Source organism: Microcaecilia unicolor, chromosome 2 (assembly GCF_901765095.1).
Source record: "Microcaecilia unicolor chromosome 2, aMicUni1.1, whole genome shotgun sequence".
NCBI classification, from domain to species: domain Eukaryota; kingdom Metazoa; phylum Chordata; class Amphibia; order Gymnophiona; family Siphonopidae; genus Microcaecilia; species Microcaecilia unicolor.
In genome coordinates, this window is record NC_044032.1 from 272700337 (window position 1) to 272724538 (window position 24202).

Sequence of the window (24202 nt, forward strand, 5' to 3'; positions counted from 1 at the left end):
CTTCATGTACTGATCAGGGTTACATCTACATTCTCACACTCCATGGCAGCTTACTCCCCCCCCCCCCCCCCCCCCCCAGTGAGCTCCAATGGCAGGCCCTTTCCGTCCTCCACCTACTCCAAGGCAGCTTCTCTCTCAATCAGTTTCTTCTCCCTCTGGAAATCTCTCTCTCCTCTCACAGCTGGAGGGAATTATATACTGGCGATGCAGCTAAGGGACTGAGCTTCACCTCCCCTTCTCCCTCTAGTGGGGAAGGGAGTAACTGGCTCCCCTAGCATTGAGTCACTGCTCCCTCTGCTGGGGTTGGAAATCCGTTCCACCCTTTTGGGGCTACCCTCCTCTCTCTTGCTTGTAAGGGCTTCTGGAAACCGTAGTTTGGGGATTAGCTGCTTCTCTGTGGGGCCCCAAGTGCTAGCTTTGTTACACTGTGCATTTATGCCGGAGATATTTAAATGTCTCTATGATATCTCCCGCCTTTCTTCCTAAGTACACATATGGAGATCTTGTCTGTCCCCATATGCTTTATGATGAAGACCACTGACCATTTTAGTAGCTGCCCTCTGGACAGACTCTATCCTGTTTATATCTTTTTGAAGGTGCAGTCTCCATAATTGTACACAGTATTCTAAATAAAGTCTCAACAAAGTCTTATACTTGCTTTTTCCGACTGGCCTTTTCTCTCCCTGTGCACTCAAGCATTCTTCTAGCTTTCATCATTGCCTTTTGTACTTGTTTGGCGACCTTAAGATCATCACATGTGATCACACGCAAGTCCTTCTCCTCTTTCATGCACAAAAGTTCTTCACCCCCTAAACTGTACCATTCCCTCAGGATTTTGCAGCCCAAATGCATGACCCTGCATTTTTTAGCATTAAATCTAAGCTGCCAAATTCCAGACCATTCCTCTAGATTCGCTAAGTCCGCCCTCCTGTTATCCACACCATCTGAGGTGTCTACTCTGTTGGTATCATCCACAAATAGACAAACCTTACCAGACAGCCCAGAGTTATTTAGTACTGAGACAGACAAACGTTTGTTCAACCCCTTATTTATAATTTCTTTCCAGCATTCCATTGAGTTGGAAAGAATTGAAAAAAATGCAGTAGATTTTTTTTTGTTTGTTTGTCAAGCACTTGGGTTTCAAAACTTTTGTTAAGAGAAATCTCAAAACTTTTTGTTACTTTGACAGTTGATTTTATTTTAATACTTTTTTTTCTGGGACAAGGAAGAGTAGTAAATGAAAACTGGAATTCAAACCATATGAAAGATTAATTGCATTCAGGGGCCTATTTACTAAGGTGCAGAGCCTCTATATTAACCATTGGGGGCGTTCCAAGGATTTTAGAGAGGGCTGCCACTGCTAGCGGCTTATACAGAGCTAAATTTGTTTCCACGTGATCACTGCACGAGATAATGTAAAACACATTTAGCTACACCTCTAGAGATGTAGCTAATTGCACTGTGTTATCTGCCATGTTTGCAATTAACGCATGGCAGTGACTTCCTCATTACGTGCAAGGTACAGTCTCTGCCCATTTCTACCTATCACAGGGCGTTATGGTTATGCACCACTTGCATGCATTAATGTGCAGAAAACCAGCACATGCGCAACTGACAGCTAAACGACTAAGTTCTGTTTTTAAGGGCGTAAGTGGTCTGACACATAAATACAAGAGGGCGCTCACATGAGTGAAACATAAGATGAGCATGGGTGGGGCATTTTTCACTTTACATCTATTTTTCTCCCAGTTACTACTTATGGCTCCTGTACATTTTTTTCTTCTTGGCACTGTCCCTTCCTAATTTGTTTCTCCATCTTAAACCACTGTACACCGCAGGAACACATTGTCCACCATCTGTATTCATCATCTCACCATGTCTTTTTTCCTCTTCCTTTTTCTCAGCTCTCAACCTTAAACATTTTCTTCCTTCTTTTCATCCATCTCCTTTCTATCTGAGTACATCTTGTCTTCGTCGCCTTCGTCGTACCTCTCCTACTCTTCTCCGTACTCTCTTACTCCTTCTCCTGCTCTCCACTGGGGACATTAATCCCAATCCTGGTCCTCCACATCAGCTCTCATCCTATTTGTGCAGGTCACACCGTGATATCTCCAATCTAATTTCTATTCCTCTCCTCCCCCCTCCTTCCCTGCCTTTCTCTTGCGCTCTGTGGAATGCCCGCTCTGTCTGTAACAAACTGTCCTATATCCACGACCTCTTTATCTCTCGTACTCTCCATCTGCTTGACCTAACTGAAACTTGGCTCTACCCTGAAGACTCTGCTTCAGTTGCAGCCCTATGCCATGGAGGTTATCTTTTCTTCCATACTCCTCGCCCAGTTGGCCGCGGAGGTGGTGTTGGGCTACTACTTTCACCCTCTTGTAGATTTCAGCCTGTTCTTCTACCTCAATCTCACTGTTTTTCTTCCTTCGAAGTCCACTCCATCCGTCTATTTGCTCCTCTGCCTATCCAAGTAGCAGTCATTTATCGACCCCCTGATAAGTCCCTTTCTTCTTTTCTCACTGACTTTGATGCTTGGCTTTCCTTCTTTCTTGAACCTTCATCTCCTTCCCTCATTCTTGGGGATTTTAACATTCATGCTAATGATCCCTCTGACTCTTATGCTTCGCAGTTTCTTGCTTTAACATCCTCTTTCAATCTTCAACTGTGCTCCACTGCCCCCACTAACCAGAACAGCCACTGTCTTGATCTTATCCTCTCCTCTAACTGCTCACTCTCCAGTTTCTGTGCCTCAACTCTTCCCCTCTCTGACCATCATCTGATAACTTTCACCCTTAAACACCCTCCTCTCCAGTCCCGTCCAATCTTAACCAATACATTTAGGAATCTTCAGGCTATTGACCCTTCTACTCTGTCCTCCAATGTTTCAAATCTCTTCTCTACCACTATGTTATCCAAGTCTGTCAATGAGGCTGTCTCTTCCTATAATACTATTCTCTCCTCTGCTCTGGATACTCTCGCTCCTCTCATTCCCCATTCTGTAAAACGTACCAAACCCCAACCTTGGCTGACCTCTAGAATCCACTACCTATGTTCCTGTGCCCGCTCTGCCGAACACCTTTGGCTGAAATCCCGTGCCCATGCTGACTTCATACATTTCAAATTCTTGCTGACCTCCTTCCAGTCTGCTCTTTTACTTGCCAAACAGGACTATTACATCCAGTTGACTAATTCTCTTGGCTCAAACCCTAGTCGTCTCTTTGCCACACTGAACTCTCTCCTCAAAGTGCCTTCACTTTCCCCCCAGACTCTGGCTGAGTTCTTTCATGATAAGGTTCACAAGATTAAACTTGAATTCTCAACCAGGTCACCTCCACCTCTCCTTCCCTTAGTCCATTCTCTCAACCCTCCAACCCCTGCCTCCTTTTCTTCCTTTTCTGAAATCACTGAAGAGGAAACTACACATCTTCTTTCCTCCTCGAAACTAACTTACCTGTTCCTCTGATCCTATTCCCACCCATCTACCTAACACTATCTCTCCTACTGTCATCCCGTTTATCTGTCATTTCCTCAATCTTTCATTGTCCACTGCGACTGTTCCTGATGCCTTCAAAAATGCCGTAGTCACACCACTCCTTAAAAAACCTTCATTGGACCCTACCTGTCCCTCCAACTATCGCCCCATCTCCCTCCTCCCGTTCCTATCCAAGATACTTGAACGTGCTGTTCACTGCCGTTGCCTTGACTTTCTTTCATCTCAAGCTATTCTTCATCCACTTTAATCTGGCTTTCGCCCCCTTCATTCAACTGAAACAACACTTGCTAAAGTCTCCAGTGATCTGTTCCTAGCCAGATCCAAAGGTCTCTATTCCATCCTCATCCTTCTCGATCTATCTGCTGCTTTTGACGCTGTTGATCACAGCTCTGTTCTTTCCTGGTTTTCTTCTTATCTCTCCCAGCGTACCTTTAGTGTATACTCTAGTGGATCCTCTTCTACTTCTATCCCACTGTCAGTTGGTGTACCTCAAGGATCTGTCCTGAGACCTCTTCTCTTCTCCATCTATACTTCTTCCCATGGTACTCTGATCTCATCCCATGGTTTTCAGTATCATCTTTACGCTGATGACTCCCAGATCTACCTCTCCACACCAGAAATCTCAGCTGAAACCCAGGCCAAAGTATCAGCCTGCCTGTCTGACATTGCTGCCTGGATGTCTCAGCGCCATCTGAAACTAAACATGACCAAGACTGAGCTTCTTATCTTTCCCCCTAAACCAACCTCTCCTCCTCCCCCATTCTCTATTTCTGTGGATAACACTCTCATCCTTCCTGTCTCATCAGCTCATAACTTTGGGGTCATCTTCGACTCCTCCCTCTCCTTCTTTGCACATATTCAACAGACTGCTAAAACCTGTCGTTTCTTTCTCTATAATATCAGCAAAATTCACCCTTTCCTTTCTGAGCACACTACCAGAACCCTCATCCACGCTCTTATCACCTCTCGCTTAGACTATTGCAACTTGCTTCTCACAGGTCTCCCACTTAGCCATCTCTCTCCTCTTCAATCTGTTCAAAATTCTGCTGCACGACTAATATTCCGCCAGGGTCGTTATGCTCATATTAGCCCTCTCCTCAAGTCACTTCACTGGCTTCCTATCCGTTTCCGCATACAGTTCAAACTCCTCTTATTGACCTATAAGTGCTTTCACTCTGCAGCTCCTCAGTACCTCTCCATTCTCATCTCTCCCTACATTCCTCCCCGGGAACTCCGTTCACTGGGTAAATCTCTCTTATCTGCACCCTTCTCCTCCACCGCTAACTGCACCATATGCCTGGAATAGACTTCCTGAGCTGGTACTTCAAGCTCCATCTCTGGCCGTCTTCAAATCTAAGCTAAAAGCCCACCTTTTTGATTCTGATTTAACTCCTAACCCTTATTCACTTGTTCAGAACCCTTATTTTATCATCCTCACCTTAATATTCCCTTATCTCTTGTTTGTGCTGTTTGTCTGTCCTAATTAGATTGTAAGCTCTGTCGAGCAGGGACTGTCTCTTCATGTTCAAGTGTTCAGCGCTGCGTATGTCTAGTAGCGCTATAGAAATGATAAGTAGTAGTAGTACTTAATGCTCTCAACTTTCAGAATACAGTAAATATAAGGAGCACTGATACAAGGTTATACTAGTGTTCTGTTAGAATATGGGTACCCAAATGCTGTTGTAGAATAGGCTCTTACTGCATAGCACTGGGACACCTAGGGGCCCTTTTACTAGCTGCGTAGGCACCTACGCGTGCCCAGCACACACCAATTTGAAACTATCACCCGGCTACTGCGTGACCCGGGTGGTAATTTCATTTTGTACGTGTGTCCAGTAGGCATGCCGAAAATTTTCCAATGCGCGGTGCTAACCAGGCAGTAATCGACATTGCACACACACTGCTGATTACTACCTGGTTAATGTGTGAGACCTTACCCTAAGTTAGTGGGTGACGGAAAGTTCTCGGGCCCAAAATGGACGTGCACCAATTTTCATTTTGCTGCACGTCCATTTTTGGCCAAAAGAAAGAAGGCCTTTTATGCAGGTTCGCTGAAAAATGAACCTGAGCATGTCCAATACACATGTCTACACCAGCGCAGGCCACTTTTTGGTGCACCTTAGCAAAAGGACCCCCTGGAAGGAAGAATTGTCACCTAGTATGCACAAACAGTTAATGTGCCATTAACATAGGGTAAATCCTGCTTTATGAGGACAGTTTTATAATAGTGTGCCTAGTAAAACTTTTGAGGCACATATTGTAAATCTGTTTTATAAATAAAAGAAGGTGCAAGTAGCCAAAAATATGCCTTACATAAAAAGGCATTATTGCTTACCACCAGCTCTAGCGCTAGTGTAAATTCTAGCACCTAGATATTAGGAAGATGTGTAAATTATATTATTTTATAGTTTGTGTGCATTTGAGAGCTGCACCCACATTTTGACCAAACTCCACCCCTGCGCATTCTTGTCGTCAGAGAGGCTCTATCGAATTATGAACACAGGGCCGCTTTTACCTATGGAAAAGGAGGCAGCTGCTCTAGGTTCAGCTTAACAGGGTGCCTATAAGTAAAAGTGGTGCTGCCCACACATGGCCCATTCCGGTCCAGTATAGTCCTTCCCTTTCTTTCCTTCCCCTTCCCTCCCCCAGTCTAGCTGCTTCCAGAGTTTAAAAAAAACCTCCAAAACAAAACAGCATAATGGTGCAGAGCTGGTCTTTCCTTTCAGAAACTGGAAGTCATTTTGGAACGGGTGGGGCCATCAGTGGTTCTGTGCCAATATGCTGCTTTTTTCCTTAGAAAGTGACGTGGCTGGTATGGGAGGTAAGCTATGTTGCTTGGCTGGGGGAGGGGGTACTGCTTGGGCAGATGCTCTGGGCAAATGGATGCTGGACTTTGGAAGGCTTATCCACAGAAGTTTTCCCAGGGTTCCACAGGACGTTAATGTGGCCCTGAACACAACTTCTACATTAGTTGGGATTTTATAAGAGGTTGTTTACGCGTGTGTGTTAATGACTAAAATAGTCCTCGATTGCATGTGTTCTTTGTTCCTAAAAGTGCTTGCGTCTTATACAATTACCTCCTACTATCACAGCTTAGTAAGTAGGCCCCTCATTATTCTTTCTTGTTTCTACGTATTGTTTTTGTATTCATTTAATTGTGGTCTTAGCTTTTGCTGGCAGTCTTTGTGATATCATAGCTGTTTCATAATAAGCAGTATAAAGCAGTGTAAGTTTTCTATGCAAAATTTTTGTTCCTATTGTTCTTGTACTTTTTTAAGATTAATAATTTTTTATGCTGTTTCCTAATGCATAATAGAATGCCCACAATATGTTGGAATGGCTAGTTCCTTTTGTGGTTTTGTGCTTGCTTATTTTGTCTACCTTATCTATTCATTATGTTGCAGGAAAGAAGACCTAATTCGAGCTGTGGAAGAAGATATTGAACGAGAGAAACAAGCAGCAGATGGCATCATTAAAAATATGTCTCAGGAAAAGCAAACCAGATATTTGCAGATGAAGGCAACAAATGAAAAATTGCTGCAGGTTGTTTTTCCCAAGTGCTATCATAGTTGAATTTATAAGAAAAAATTACTGTGATTCCTAAACAGAATTATAGATGGCAGAAAAAAAATACAAAGAGGTATGGGGACCTATGCACCAAAACTGAACTAATTTTTTTTTTTTTTTAGAATGCGCTCACTAATAATTTTTTGTAAGAGCTTCAGGAAGCATGACAGACTATTGCTAATTGAGATTCTTTGATGTGAAGTTTGATTCCATCGTGATAGATGGGAAAGACATGAGCATCGCCATACTGGGACAGACCCCCTTCATCTCCTAAATGAATCTGTTCTAGAACCCATCACAGGATATCAACAAAAGTATGGTTCTTATCCAACCAATGAAATACCACTGGTGCCTGTCTATTGCTCCAAGTTATCCTAGATTTGTGTTCAGATAGTCTCTGCCTCACCGGTCTCAAAGTCCTACCAACATAAATCTGTTGACAAGGATATTGTATGGCATATACTACATTACTTGATTCACAATTAGTACTATCCCGTGAGAAAATTTTCTTGCCATAAGCAGATGGTTCCCAACTTAGACCCTGTGATAAATAAGAGGCTGTCCTAGCCGGGGCAAGCCACTAGATGGCGCTGTTCCCCTAACAATATCCAGGATGTCCGGGGTAGGCCACTAGAGGGCGCTAGGAGAATAGGTGGAGGTCGCTAGGACCGGGGAGAGCCCTGGGAGGTCCACAGGTGTAGGAGGTTATGGGCTGGGTCCTGTGTAGCTAATTAACCACTTTATACCCCACCTGAGTTGTGAGGGTGAAAGGAAGAGAAGTGAGCTGGCAGCAGAAGAAGAGAACCCCCCTGGAAAGAACTGGCTAAACCCTATGGACTTGTGGTGGACTGTGTGCTCAAGGAAGAAAAACAGGCTGGGGTAAGAAGTCCCTAAAGCATTAGTGTTGGACTGTGTAGCCTCAGTACTTAGAGGAACTGTGTGTTCAAAGAAAGGACTGTAAGTCTAAAGGAAGGAAGGACTGGGTGTCCAAAGAAGAAGTAGGTCTGTGTGTCCCAGTACTGAGAAGCAGGCTGCAAAGCCTGGGGTTAGAAGTCCCCAAAGTATTGAGGTTAATGCTGAGCCCAGGAATCTGTGTGGGGGGCTCAGTGAGAAGATATGTAAATGTATAAAGTATTTAAGCTAGAACTGTGCCCAGGGGCTGGAATAAAGAATTGCCTGAATATGTTGTTGGTAAGACCTGTTTAATTTTGCCTCTGGAGAACCAGGTCACCCTTCACACTGAGCCTCCCCACACAGATTCCTGGGCTCAGCATTAACCTCAATACTCTGGGGACTTCTAACCCCAGGCTTTGCAGCCTGCTTCTCAGTACTGGGACACACAGCCCTACTTCTTCTTTGGACACCCAGTCCTTCCGTCCTTGGACACCCAGTCCTTTCTTTGAACACACAGTTCCTCTAAGTACTGAGGCTACACAGTCCAATACTAATGCTTTAGGGACTTCTTACCCCAGCCTGTTTTTCTTCCTTGAGCACACAGTCCACCACAAGTCCATAGGGTTTAGCCAGTTCTTTCCATGGGGATTCTCTTTCTTCAGCTACCAGCTCTCTTCCCTTTTCTTTCCCATCTCAGGTGGGGTATAAAGTGGTTAATAGCTACACAGGACCCAGCCCATAACCTCCTACACCTGTGGACCTCCCAGGGCTCTCCCTGGTCCTAGCGACCTCCACCTATTCTCCTAGCGCCCTCTAGTGGCCTACCCCGGACATCCTGGACATTTTTAGGGGAACAGCGCCATCTCGTGGCCTGCCCCGGCTGGGACAGCCTCTTATTTATCACAACCCGTATTAGCTTTATCACACCATTGGCAAGTACCACCAGGCATGTGGCCCCTAATAGGGTTATTTTTGCAAGGGATACTCAATCCTTTTGTATGTTAGTATTTCTCCAATAGTCTGACCCCTCTAATAAGCTGTGAGGGGAGTGTCCTGAAAACAGTGATAGATCTTTAACACATCCCAATATTTATAAAGTAGTGACACTAGCAATGAAGCGTGAGTTGTATAAGAAAAACAGATACTAGTCTGTCCTGAATACATATTCCTTTTTTGCAATATAAAGGAAAACGTATTCAGGATAGACTGGTAACTGTTTTTCCTTATACATCTAGGTCTTCCCCTGTCTACCAAATATGCACATTTCTTGTACCCAGTCTCCTACCCTCAACCCGCACCACCGTGCCTTTGCCCTTATTATTGCCCTCTGTATCTTAACCATTCTTGAGTTTATCACAAAACTGATTTTTACCACCAGTTCTGGGAGGATGCTTCAGTCATCCACCACACTATGCATAAACAAGTATTTCTTTATATGTACCTGGAGCCTCCCTCCCCTCAGTTTTATATCATGATCCCTTGTCTTTCAATTTCATTTTTTTATGGAAAGGTGTGTTCCTGTTTCCTATAGAAGCATGCTAAATATTTCTAAGGTCAGATTTTAGCACCTCATGATTTTATGTTTTATTCTAGGAATTGGAGGTGTATCAGCAAGAGTTAGATTCTCTAAATTCAAGGAAGGAAACCCTAGAAGCTGTAAGTATTGGTGTAACATGGTTGGTGTACAAATTATTAAGTTGTATTACTAAAGTTTGAAAACTTTCTAAGCAGTGTAGATAACCAAATATGTAGAAATATTGTTTTTGAATGTTTTGTTGTCCTGACAGATGAGAAACTTATTTATGCTATCCACAGAGTTTTTATTACTATGTATAAATGTTGCCCCCTTGGAAATTTGTGAACTAGAGGAATGATTTTTGTGGAGGACGTTAAACAGCTTATAAAATCTCTGTAAGTAATATTCTCCGAGGACAAGCAGGCTGCTTGTTCTCACTGATGGGTGACGTCCACGGCAGCCCCTCCAATCGGAAACTTCACTAGCAAAGTCCTTTGCTAGCCCTCGCGCGCCCGCGCGCACCGCGCATGCGCGGCCGTCTTCCCGCCCGAAACCGGCTCGAGCCGGCCAGTCTTCTTTTGTCCGCACTCGGTACGGTCGTGTTTTCGCCGTGTCGAGCCCCGGAAAGTCGACCTCGCGCGTCCAATTTGTTTTGAACGTGTTTTTTTTCCTTCGGGAAAGCTTTGTCCTAGTCGGGAAGTGCTCCGGAAACCCCCCGCCGGGTTTCGTGTAAATCCTCCCCGTACTTCCAGCTTTTTTGCCCCGGTAAGTTTTCTTTCGTCGTCGGGGTAGGCCTCTTTTCGGCCTCGGTCGAGATTTTTTCTCCCTCTAAATTTGGTGCTTCAAATTTCGCCATTTCGGCTTTTGATTTCGCCGGCGTGATTTTTCCGCCCATGACATCGAAGCCTTCCAGCGGCTTCAAGAAGTGCACCCAGTGCGCCCGGGTTATCTCGCTCACTGATCGACACTCTTCGTGTCTTCAGTGTCTGGGGGCCGAGCACCGCCCTCAGAACTGCAGTCTGTGTTCCCTGCTTCAAAGGCGGACTCAGGTAGCGAGACTAGCCCAGTGGAACGTGTTGTTCTCGGGCTCTTCGTCGGCATCGGCACCGGGATCTTCGAGTGCATCGACGTCGTCAGCGTCCAGACCATCTTCCTCGGCCGCCCCTGCATCGAGTGCATCGAGGCATCGGGCCTCTGCATCGGCGCCGAGACATCGGATAGCTGCATCGACGTCGGTGGTACCAGGACCTCGTCTGCTGATGTCGTCGGACGGTGGTGCATCGGGTGGAGTGCAGGTGAGGGCTGTCCATTCCCCTGCTGGTGGCGGTGAGCCCTCGGGTGGGTCTCCGCCTACCCTGAGGGCTCCTGCGGTACAGCCCCCCCGAGATCGACCTTCTTCAGTCTCGGCCCCGAGGAAGCGACGGATGGATTCGACGTCCTCCTCGTCGGTGCCGGGAGCTCCGGTGACATGCTTCGGAAGAAATCGAAGAAGCATCGACACCGGTCTCCTCCCCGTGTCGGCACCGAGAGCTCTGGGTCGCCGAGGGATTCGGCACCCAGCAGGCATCGGCACCGAGAGGACCGCTCACCCTCTGTTCAGGAGGTGTCGATGCGCTCCGCTCTGGACAGCCCGGAACAGCCTCCACGCCCGGAACAGGTACTGACGTCGACGCCTGCATCGACCTCTCAGCCTTTCTCTGCAGCCGCTCTAAACGAGAGCCTCCGGGCCGTTCTCCCAGAGATTCTGGGAGAGCTGTTGCGCCCTACCCCTCCGGTACCGGCGGTGCTTGCGCCACCGGTACCGTCGAGCGTGGCGCCGGCTGGCCCATCGCCCAGGTTGAGGTCCCCGACGTCGGTACCGCGTGCGGTACCGACCGCGGCCACCTCCCAGGAAGGCTCCCCGACTACGTCGGCGGAGGGAGCTTCGCCGATGCGGGCGAGGGAGTCTACCTCTCGACGCCCCCATCGTGGACGGGGTTCCACGGAGTCGAGCAGGGCGAGGTTGCAGACACAGGTCCGTGAACTTGTGTCTGACACCGAGGGTGAGGCCTCGTGGGAGGAAGAGGAAGATCCCAGATATTTCTCTGACGAGGAGTCTGGGGGTCTTCCGTCTGATCCCACTCCCTCTCCTGAGAGACAGCTTTCTCCTCCCGAGAGTCTGTCTTTTGCCTCCTTTGTCCGGGAGATGTCTACGGCCATCCCCTTCCCGGTGGTTGTGGAGGACGAGCCCAGGGCTGAAATGTTTGAGCTCCTGGACTATCCTTCTCCACCTAAGGAAGCGTCCACTGTTCCCTTGCACCATGTCCTGAAGAAGACATTGCTTGCGAACTGGACCAAGCCATTAACTAATCCCCACATTCCCAAGAAGATCGAGTCCCAGTACCGGATCCATGGGGACCCAGAGCTGATGCGCACTCAGTTGCCTCATGACTCTGGAGTTGTGGATTTGGCCCTAAAGAAGGCTAAGAGTTCTAGGGAACATGCTTCGGCGCCCCCGGGCAAGGACGCTAGAACCTTAGACTCCTTTGGGAGGAAGGCCTACCATTCCTCTATGCTCGTGTCCAAGATCCAGTCTTACCAGCTCTACACGAGCATACACATGCGGAATAATGTGCGGCAGTTGGCGGGCTTGGTTGATGCTCTTCCCCCTGAGCAAGCCAAGCCTTTTCAGGAGGTGGTCAGGCAGCTGAAGGCGTGCAGAAAATTCCTGGCCAGAGGAGTTTATGACACTTTTGATGTTGCGTCCAGGGCCGCTGCTCAAGGTGTGGTGATGCGCAGGCTCTCATGGCTGCGTGCCGCCGACCTGGAGAATAGAATCCAGCAGCGGATTACGGACTTGCCTTGCCGTGCGGATAACATTTTTGGCGAAAAGGTCGAGCAGGTGGTAGAGTCTCTCCACCAGCGGGACACCGCATTCGACAAGTTCGCCCGCCGGCAGCCTTCAGCTTCTACCTCTACAGGTAGACGATTTTTCGGGGGAAGGAAGACTGTTCCCTATACTTCTGGCAAGCGTAGGTACAATCCTCCTTCCCGACAGCCTGCGGCCCAGGCTAAGCCCCAGCGCGCTCGCTCTCGTCAGCAGCGTGCGAATCAGCAAGGCCCCGCGGCTCCCCAGCAAAAGCAAGGGGCGAGCTTTTGACTGGCTCCAGCAGAGCATAGCCGACATCCAAGTGTCAGTGCCGGGCGACCTGCCTGTCGGAGGGAGGTTGAAAGCTTTTCACCAAAGGTGGCCTCTTATAACCTCCGATCAGTGGGTTCTCCAAATAGTCCGGCAAGGATACACCCTCAATTTGGCCTCTCAACCTCCAAATTGTCCACCGGGAGCTCAGTCCTACAGCTTCCAGCACAAGCAGGTACTTGCAGAGGAACTCTCCGCCCTTCTCAGCGCCAATGCGGTCGAGCCCGTGCCATCCGGGCAAGAAGGGCTGGGGTTCTATTCCAGGTACTTCCTTGTGGAAAAGAAAACAGGGGGGATGCGTCCCATCCTAGACCTAAGGGCCCTGAACAAATATCTCGTAAAAGAAAAGTTCAGGATGCTTTCCCTGGGCACCCTTCTCCCCATGATTCAGCAAAACGATTGGCTATGCTCTCTGGACTTGAAGGATGCCTACACACACATCCCGATACTGCCAGCTCACAGACAGTATCTGCGATTTCAGCTGGGCGCACGCCACTTCCAGTACTGTGTGCTACCCTTTGGGCTCGCCTCTGCGCCCAGGGTGTTCACAAAGTGCCTAGCTGTGGTAGCAGCGGCGCTTCGCAGGCTGGGGGTGCACGTGTTCCCATATCTCGACGATTGGCTGGTGAAGAACACATCCGAGGCAGGAGCCCTGCAGTCCATGCAGATGACTATTCGCCTCCTGGAGCTACTGGGGTTTGTGATAAATTACCCAAAGTCCCATCTTCTCCCAGTGCAGAAACTCGAATTCATCGGAGCCCTGCTGGATTCTCGGACGGCTCGCGCCTATCTCCCAGAGGCGAGGGCCAACAACTTGTTGTCCCTCGTCTCGCGGGTACGAGCGTCCCAGCAGATCACAGCTCGGCAGATGTTGAGATTGCTGGGCCACATGGCTTCCACAGTTCATGTGACTCCCATGGCCCGCCTTCACATGAGATCTGCTCAATGGACCCTAGCCTCCCAGTGGTATCAGGCCGCCGGGGGTCTAGAGGACGTGATCCACCTGTCCACGAGTTTTCTCGAATCCCTGTATTGGTGGACGATTTGCTCCAATTTGACTCTGGGACGTCCCTTCCAAATTCCTCAGCCTCAAAAAGTGCTGACCACGGATGCGTCTCTCCTGGGATGGGGAGCTCATGTCGATGGGCTTCACACCCAAGGAAGGTGGTCCCTCCAAGAAAGCGATCTACAGATCAATCTTCTGGAGTTGCGAGCGATCTGGAACGCTCTGAAGGCTTTCAGAGATCGGCTGTCCCACCAAATTATCCAAATTCAGACAGACAATCAGGTTGCCATGTACTATGTCAACAAGCAGGGGGGCACCGGATCTCGCCCCCTGTGTCAGGAAGCCGTCAGCATGTGGCTCTGGGCTCGCCGTCAAGGCATGGTGCTCCAAGCCACATATCTGGCAGGCGTAAACAACAGTCTGGCCGACAGGTTGAGCAGGATTATGCAACCTCACGAGTGGTCGCTCAATTCCCGTGTGGTGCGACAGATCTTCCAGGCGTGGGGCACCCCCCTGGTGGATCTCTTCGCATCTCAGGTGAACCACAAGGTCCCTCAGTTCTGTTCCAGGCTTCAGGCCCACGGCAGACTGGCGTCGGATGCCTTCCTCCTGGATTGGGGGGAAGGTCTGCTGTATGCTTATCCTCCCATTCCTCTGGTGGGGAAGACTTTGTTGAAACTCAAGCAAGACCGAGGCACCATGATTCTGATTGCTCCCTTTTGGCCGCGTCAGATCTGGTTCCCTCTTCTTCTGGAGTTATCCTCCGAAGAACCGTGGAGATTGGAGTGTTTTCCGACCCTCATCACGCAGGACGAAGGGGCTCTGCTGCATCCCAACCTCCAGTCCCTGGCTCTCACGGCCTGGATGTTGAGGGCGTAGACTTTGCCTCTTTGGGTCTGCCAGAGGGTGTCTCCCGCATCTTGCTTGCTTCCAGGAAAGACTCCACTAAGAGAAGTTACTTCTTTCATTGGAGGAGGTTTGCCGTCTGGTGTGACAGCAAGGCCCTAGATCCTCGCTCTTGTCCTACACAGACCCTGCTTGAATACCTTCTCCACTTGTCTGAGTCTGGTCTGAAGACCAACTCCGTAAGGGTTCACCTTAGTGCAATCAGTGCATACCATTACCAAGTGGAAGGTAAGCCGATCTCAGGACAGCCTTTAGTTGTTCGCTTCATGAGAGGTTTGCTTTTGTCAAAGCCCCCTGTCAAGCCTCCTACAGTGTCATGGGATCTCAATGTCGTTCTCACCCAGCTGATGAAACCTCCTTTCGAGCCACTGAATTCCTGCCATCCGAAGTACTTGACCTGGAAGGTCATTTTCTTGGTGGCAGTTACCTCGGCTCGTAGAGTCAGTGAGCTTCAGGCCCTGGTAGCCCAGGCCCCTTACACCAAATTTCATCACAACAGAGTAGTCCTCCGCACTCACCCTAAGTTTCTGCCAAAGGTTGTGTCGGAGTTCCATCTGAACCAGTCAATTGTCTTGCCAACATTCTTTCCCCGTCCTCATTCCTGCCCTGCTGAACGTCAGCTGCACACATTGGACTGCAAGAGAGCATTGGCCTTCTATCTGGAGCGGACACAGCCCCACAGACAGTCCGCCCAATTGTTTGTTTCTTTTGATCCCAACAAGAGGGGAGTGGCTGTAGGGAAACGCACCATATCCAATTGGCTAGCAGATTGCATTTCCTTCACTTACGCCCAGGCTGGGCTGGCTCTTGAGGGTCATGTCACGGCTCATAATGTTAGAGCCATGGCAGCGTCGGTAGCCCACTTGAAGTCAGCCACCATGGAGGAAATTTGCAAAGCTGCGACGTGGTCATCTGTCCACACATTCACATCTCATTACTGCCTGCAGCAGGATACCCGACGTGACAGTCGGTTCGGGCAGTCAGTTCTTCAGAACCTGTTTGGGCTTTAGGATCCAACTCCACCCCCCGAGGGCCCTGTTTGTTCTGTTCCAGGCTACACTCTCAGTTAGTTGGTAAATTTTTTAGGTCAATCTCAGTTATGTCCTCGCCGTTGCGAGGCCCAATTGACCAATGTTGTTGTTTTGAGTGAGCCTGGGGGCTAGGGATACCCCATCAGTGAGAACAAGCAGCCTGCTTGTCCTCGGAGAAAGCGAATGCTACATACCTGTAGAAGGTATTCTCCGAGGACAGCAGGCTGATTGTTCTCACAAACCCGCCCGCCTCCCCTTTGGAGTTGTGTCTTCCCTTGAAGTGTATTGTCTTGCTACATACTGGACTGGCCGGCTCGAGCCGGTTTCGGGCGGGAAGACGGCCGCGCATGCGCGGTGCGCGCGAGGGCTAGCAAAGGACTTTGCTAGTGAAGTTTCCGATTGGAGGGGCTGCCGTGGACGTCACCCATCAGTGAGAACAATCAGCCTGCTGTCCTCGGAGAATACCTTCTACAGGTATGTAGCATTCGCTGTGTATGTCAAGGTATTCTGAAATTCGAGTGAGTTATGTCCCCTGTCTGCCAGATGGAGACAGAGAACATTGAAAAATTAAGTGACATCACCACACAAGGTATGTTGCAGCTATGGAATTTGCCTGTATTCTACCTCCTGTCAAACAATCCCCGAGGGAGAGACAAAAAAATCGAAACTACTAATATATAGTCAATCCCTAGATATACTGGTGAAAAAACGGGTGTAAACAGGATGTCTGGGGAGAACCCATAAAAAAACGATATATTCCTCTTGAGTTTAATATATATATTACTTTATTTGTTGAAGGTTAAAGGAGGATTCAGCATAGGCTGTGATTCCAGCCGATCAACTTATCAATGAGTCACACCTCTAAAAAGCGTCTCACCTGAACAGCTCTACACATCATATATTCTCCTCCTAAATTCAACCTCCAATTTTTTTTATATGTAGAGAAAGTGAATACTTTAACCTAAATAGTGAAAATCAAATGTCAATCTTAACATCCTATGAGTTCTCCCCAAACATGCCGTATGCTGTAAGTTCACCTGGGGAAAAAACTGAATGTCACTGAAACGGAGCCCAGTCTTGACTGTTAGCAAGACCCACTTTGACTCCCAAAACACTGGAATGAAAATGCCCCACAGGAACCCACTTACCTGGGTTGTAAATTTCACTGCTTCTTCCCGAGGGGATTCAATGCGTCCTACAGAAATTTCTGTTTCAAGACAAAGCTCTTCTTCAGGGACGTCATAAGCCACACAATCATGTGACCTTCAATTTAATAACAAACCCACTAAACGGGTTACTTGAATTTGCACTTTTATGTTACTTCACCCAATTCTTAAGAATCCAGGCAAACTCCACCCATACTTTTATTCATGAAGTTGTAGTCCATTCTATACCGTCATTCAGTCCATCCGGTATCACTGTGCATAACTCAATACAGTATTGTTCACGTAAAGACAGATAATTCTCCCAGTCTCTCTGAAAGTTTGCAGTAATTTGTTCAATAACAAACCATTTCATATCCTCAAAGGTGTGACCCTATTCTATACAATGGGCCACCATAGGAGCCGTTAAAGCCTTGTTCTTTAATCTGCTACGATATTCACTTAACCACTGGTGGATAGGTCTTCCCGTTCATCCCACATAGATTTTGAAACAGGGGCATATAATCACATATACCACCCTAGCAGATAAACAATTAGTATCCACATACAATCTGTATGTTTTCAAAGTATTAAGATGTTGCCAGATCTGCAGACTTAGAGACATAGGGCAAGCTTTACAATGTCCACAAGGTTTATAACCCTCATACTTGTGGGGTTCTTGTTGAGACTGGGTAGAGAATATAGAAGATACCAGATGATAGAGAGATTTTTACCCCTCAAAAAAGTTATACAAGGATGGGACTGAAACACTTTATGAATTTGTAACACATGCCAATGAGTGTGAATACTTTGTCCTATTTTTGCTGATTTATCTGAATGAGACAAAACACATATTTGTCTGTCTTGTGGTTCTTTATGAATATATTTTAACAGCAGATCTGGATTAGCGTAGCGAGCCCGATAATAAGTCTGCTTAACCGCTCGGAGTGGGTAGCCTTTTTCCAAAAAGCGTTTGGTTAAAGTATGGGCCTGCTTCTGGAATTCTTCTAAGGTTCTGCAAATTCTTCTGATTTGCAGGAACTGCCCGATGGGAATTGCTTTCTTTAATCTTCGCGGATGACAGCTGTCAAATTGCAAATAGTTATTCCTATCAGTCTGTTTTCTATGTACTGTGGTTACTAGATGATCTGATTCTGTAGACACTGTGGTATCCAGAAAAGAAATTTGGTTATAACTGTAAGTATAGATAAACTGCAAATGTGGGTCTAAAGTGTTTATCCAGTTCGTGAAATGATTCAGTTGTTTTTGGGAATCTAACCAGATAAAAAAGATGTCATCAATGAATCTGACCTAGTTGGATATAGAAGCCATCCAATGGGATGGATAAACATGACGCCGCTCAAATTCTACAACAAAAGGGTTGGCAGTGCTGGGGGCAGCTGCAGTGCCCATAGCAACTCCTTGTTTTTGTAAGTAAAATTTGTCATCAAAAATGAAATAATTTTTGGTCAAAATTAAGATGGTAATATCAACCAAAAATTGATTGGATACCTGGTGTTCATTTGTTCTTTTTGTTAAATATTGTTTCACCTCATTAATAGCCGATGTGTGGGGAATGCTCGTACACAGAGTTTTAATATCCATAGTTACTAATAGGCTATTTGATGGCAAATTCTGGACTGTCCGTAATTTGACCAGAAAGTCTATGGTGTCCTGCAGATAAGATTGAGTACGCAGTACCAAAGGTTTTAAGATATGATCCAAAAATTTGGAAAGTGGTTCCAAAACTGTACCTCTCAAGGAAACAATGGGTCTTCCAGGGGGGTTTTTGGAGAGTCTTGTGAATTTTTGTGAGCATGTAAAATTTCGGGGTCCTAGGGTTCTTCACTTTCAGAAATTTTTGTTCTGCTTTAGTGAGTTGGCCTTGACCCGCTGCTGTGTCTACCAGCAAAGCAATCTTCCCAATCAACCGAGTTGTAGGGTCTTCTGTAAGGGGAGTGTATCAAGATGTATTGTTTAAGTGCTGCTGAACTTCCTCTGCATAATCATTCTGATGCTAAACTACTACTGCCGGTTTAATTATTAGGTATGTTAGAAGCAAGAAGCTGGTAAAAGAATCAGTTGGACCACTAGATGACAGAGGGGTGAAGGTGGAACTCAGGGAAGATAGGCCACGGTGGAGAGATTAAATGAATTCTTTGCTTCAGTGTTCAGTGGGGGAGATACTAGTGCCATAAATGGTATTTAATGTTGATGAATCAGAGGAACACAGTACATACAGGTACTTATTTGTATCTGGGGCAATGGAGGGTTAAGTGACTTGCCCAAAGTCACAAGGAGCTGCAGTGGGAATTGAACCCAGTTCCCTAGGATCAAAGTCTGCTGCACTAACCACTAGGCTACTCCTTCACTTATGGAAAAGCCCATAAACCATTATTAAAAATGGACTTGGGATAGTCCACTGTTTATTTCTACAATAAGTATTATAAAATCTGTTTTATTGTTTTGGGATCTTGCCAGGTACTTGTGACTGGATTGGCCACTGTTGGAAACAGGATACTGGGCTTGATGAACCTTCAGTCTGTCCCAGTTTGGCACTGCTTATGTTCTTATGTTGTTGGATGTCCCAGTGTTGATTTGAGATTGGTCAGATGATTTGGCAGCTAGTAAGTTCTGAGGTACTTCCCAATACTACTTTGGCAGGTATTCAGTATTACTATAATGGATTGTTGTTGTTTTTTTTTTTTTTGTAAATATGTTTTATTGATGACAAAGTTGTACAAAAGGAAACGGTGCAGGTACAAACAATCAGGTATCTACCATGTACTTAAGTTATTAAAGAGAATGCCACATTTACAAGGGTGCAGTTTGTCATCTTAATTTTTAACTTTCCCGTAGCCCTCTCCCTTACTTCCCATATTATGTGCCTTGTACATAAGTTGAGCCATCATGCAGACAACTTTAAACAGTGCAAATAACGTTGATTCTTAAAGTCCAAGTTCTGGTCTGCTCCATTTTCGATTTACAATAAATCCCCCTTTCAGGCTCCCACCCCCCTTTCCACTAGATAAGGCCTATCTCATATCTAGTTAGCCATTGAGTACTTTTCTACGAGCAAGTGGAGTCAAGGTGTCACAAAAAGGGGACCAGCACTGCAGAAATCTGTCTCCATTACGTAAGGCAAGGTCTAGCACTGTCTTACGCTCCATAGTACTTATTGTGATTATGTGTGACCTCCAAAGTTGGATAGAGGGACTGTCTGGTTGTAACCATGTCTTGAGTATCGTTTTTTTCCCATCATCACTGCACATTTTAGAAAATCTTTCAGGCCTGCTGTGGCTGGTCCTTGAATAATAAATACATTAAACAGAAGGGTGGGGGCTCGCCTCCATGGGGTATTCCACATCCGAGAGACATGGGAACATACCTGGGTCCAGAATGTTAGTACTGAAGGGCAGTGCCAAAACATATGCCCTAGATGGGCACCCACCCCAGAGCACTTTGGGCAGTCGTCGCTGGGCTGTATAGTAGCTCTAAATGCTCTATGTGGGGATATATACAGGCGCATAATGAATTTGTATTGTAATTCCCACAAGTCTGCACTGGCAAAAGCTTTCTCAGATATGGCACTCCAACTCTAAGGACCATCTCTACGACAGAGACCCATGTGCCTTCTGGCGCATCCTCTCTCAGTATGGTAATATTTAAGGGGTACTGCCAACTGAGCCTCCAGATCATAGATCTGTACAAGTTTTTCCCATACACGTAAAGTGAGATAATCTCTCAGCAGAGACCCTATATAATGTCTTAACTGAAAATAAGTTAGGAAATCTTGTGTGGAGAGACCCTGACCTGCAGATCTGTGGAGGATTTCAAAGTACCCTCTTCAGTTAATACTTGCCTTTACTTCTCAGTCGTTCAAAAGCGGCCGATGAGCTTCCCATCAGGAAGTCGGCATTACCAGAAAGCGGCAAAAGTGGAGTGGAGTGCTGATTAACCTTATAATATTTGCAAACCCACCTCCATGTTTTCCTCAAAGAAGAAAAAAGGAAAGTCAGGTGTGCTGGTGTTTGGGCTTGGCCCGGTCTCGCATGTAGCCAATAACTAAAGTGTGTGGCTCCCAACATCAAACGCAATGTGCCTCTGAACCAGTCTGACAGGTGCCTCATACATCCAGCCACAGAGATTAATTTAACACTAAGAGCCCCTGTTTCTGTGCCACCGATACTCGTGCCTGGCGCCGATTCCATAGGAACTGCCGCAATAGGCGATGGAGGCTCATTTCATCCTTATGTGTAAGAAAGAGGGACAATACCTGAACTACATATATCCATTTAGGCACCATTATCATCTAATATAATAATTTGCTACTTGAACGTTCGAATGTGTCTCACTGGGATCGTAACCACCTGCTGACCTCACTGGCCAGCACTAGAACCCTGCTTGCCTGACGTCAGGACTCATGAGGTGGTTACGATCCCAGTGAGAGAGCGGGAAGTGCGCGACCGGCAAAAAGAACAGCGGACAGTTGAAGAACAGCGGGAGCGGGCAGAGACGTCCCTACGTGCACGTCGCCCCCCCCTCCAAAATCGCCCACCCCCCTCTGCTACCCTCCCCTCCCCCCCTCTTACCAGGGTCCCAGCGGCAGCAGTGAAGAGCGAGCAGGCTCGTCAAGTCTGCTGCCTTCCCTTCTCTTCGCTCTCAGCTCTGACTCTGGTCCCGCCCTTGCGGAAGCAGGAAATGAGGGCGGGACCAGAGTCAGAGCGAAGAGAAGGGAAGGCAGCAGACTGGCCGAGCCTGCTCACTCTTTACTGCTGCCACCGGGACCCCGGTAAGAGGGGGGAGGGGAGGGTAGCAGAGGGGGTTTGGCAATTTTGGAGGGGGGGTGACATGCACGTAGGGGGATGGGTGGGGCCAGTGTGGGGGAGGGACGTGTCTGTGAGACTGAGAGGGGGGGTGGCAATTTTGGAGGTGGGGCGGGGGGTCTGGAACTCGGAGGACGGACAGAGGGAAGGAGAGAGAGAGAGGGAGGGAGGCCTGGAACTCGGAGGGGAGGAATGCACCACCTGTAAAAACAAAAAAGAAAATAGCACCCCCAATCAGGCCTGTAGAGAACACCTGGAAACTTATGGACAAAGTGGTGAGTTGCAGGGGAGTGGGAGAGGGGAGGGAGGACGGCCTGGAAAGGAAATCGGAGGGGAGGAAAGGGGGCCGTGGGACTTGGAGGGGACAAAGGGAGAGAACGAGGGAGGGGGGGGATAACCTTGCTAGCGCCCGTTTCATTTCATACAGAAACGGGCCTTTTTTACTAGTATTATATAAAGCGACTCTACCCCACAGAGAAAAAGGGAGATTCTGCTACATCGATAGTGATGTCTTTGTGGAAACCAACAGTGGCTTAAGACTGACATATAGATCCCCAAATATTTAATGCGATTGGTCTCCCACTTAATAGGGAACTCTCCCTCCCACTGATCACGGATAGAGGACTGTGTAGGAAGTGCCACTGATTTTTGCAGGTTAAGACGAAAGCCCAAATAGTAACCAAATTCCACCACCGCTTCCAGCAGATTGGAAAGTGAATATTGTGAATTTGTGAGTGTGAGGAGAATATCATCAGTGCTTTGACCTAGAGCCCCGGCATGGTCATGCCCGAGATCCCGGGATCTTTCATTAAAGTGCACAAAAAAGGCTCAAGGTACAACAGAAATAGTAGTGGGGATAGGGGACAGCCCTGTCTAATGCCCCTACCGATTGGGAAGGGTGCCGACAGATCATTCACTGTTATGCGGGCTGACAGTTCTGCATATAATGAGTAGAATGCCTGTAGAAACCATCCCCCCAAGCCAACATATCTCAATACCTCAAACAGCAGGGGCATGCGAATTACTTGGCTTTCTGCCATCACTAGGAGGGCTCTACGTACGTTCAGTCCCAGGTGTCTACCTTTAACAAAGCCCACCTGATGATCCCCCACAATGTTTGGTGGATGTTTAGTCAGTCTGGATGCTAAGATCTTCGCGAATATTTTTACATCTACATTAAGTAACGAGATTATCCGGAAAGCCTCTGGGGAGTTTTGAGATTTTCCCGATTTGGGTACCAGGGTGATAAGAGCCTCATTTGCCTGTGGTGGGAAGGCCTCCCTCTCTACTACCTCCTCATAAAACATGGTTAGTGGGGCGCATACCTGTTGATTTAGCATCTTATAATATTCAGAAGAGAATCCATCGGAGTCTGGACTAGTGCCCATAGGGAGGGATTAGATCACTTGTTGGACTTTCTGGGCATGCAGAGGGGCACTGAGTTAGGCGTGTGCCTCTAATGGGATCTGGGGGATCCCCGAATCTTCCAAATAATCTACCACTGCTGGTCCTATCTGTGTTTGACCTGTCTTGAACATTTGGAAGAAATATCAGTTGGACTGGTTCTCCGCTTTCCATCTGAGCCTATTAAAGTTCGTGGAGACCACGTTTTTGCCACCCTAGCCAGTAGCTTCCCCGCCCTATTACCATACTTAAAATATTGGAAGCGCCGGTAAGAGAGAGATTTTTTCGTGCGCTCATGGATTAACGAGTTCAGGGCTGCCAGTTTTGCTATCATTTGATCTTAGTTGATCCTGGATGGATAGTTTTGGTGTGCTTGCTTTGCTTGTTTGTAGCAACGTTCTAGTAGGATAATGCCTTAGGCTAGTCTTTTTGCTCGGGCACTCATGTAGCTAATTATTACTCCGCGCATCACCGCTTTAGACGTTTTCCAGAACAGGGTCAGTGTATCTTGGTGGCTGTGATTTGTCTCTAAGTAATTTGCCCATTTCTGAGCTACAAAATTTTTAAAATCAGAATTCTCAGTCATATAAGCAGGCAATCTCCAACGACCGTGATCCCAAGTGCTACCCCCCAACACCAAGTCTACCCAGATTAGAGTGTAGTCTGAAACCACCATGGGGCCCACTTGTGCTGACTTTACTTGTGAGAATAAGGAGGTGGCAATGAGGATATAGTCTATGAGGGACCAAGACTGGTGGACTCTAGAAAGATGAGTGTAGTCCCATTGTGTAGGATGTAAGAGACGCCAAGGGTCTACTAAGTCTAGCATTTTACACAGGTAGTGGGGGCCCTTCCCTTTTCCCAGGGCTCCACTAACTCAGTCCCAACTTAACTAGGGAATGAAAAAAATTGGCATCATAGATATTGGGGCCATAGATTGCACAAATGTAAAACTCCTGACCCATGTAATTAAAATGAATTAAGAAATATCTACCTCTGAGTCCTTCTCTACCAGACGTGATGTGCACGGGAGACCACGCTTAAGAAGAATGGCCACTCCCCCTCTGTGCCTTGACGAGGACAGTAAGATTCTCCCACCCACTGCTGTTTAATTTTTGGTGCTCCACGTCTGATAGCTTTGTCTCTTGTAAACAAGCAATTGATTTCTTATGATGTTTAAGTGTAGTGAGGATCTTAGTTCGCTTGACAGGGGAAGTTATTCCCGATACATTCCAC

At 47.2% G+C, this 24202-nt stretch overlaps 1 protein-coding gene across 1 annotated transcript in view; it reads left to right on the forward strand.

Moving 5' to 3' along the window:
* The window catches only part of IFT74 (intraflagellar transport 74), a 291121-nt gene that overhangs the window by 149926 nt on the left and 116993 nt on the right, over positions 1-24202 (forward strand). Inside the window, exons 9-10 of the mRNA XM_030194172.1 lie at positions 6901-7039; positions 9551-9613. Of these exons, the coding sequence (XP_030050032.1) occupies positions 6901-7039; positions 9551-9613 (202 nt within the window). The remainder of the gene's footprint in view (positions 1-6900; positions 7040-9550; positions 9614-24202) is intronic.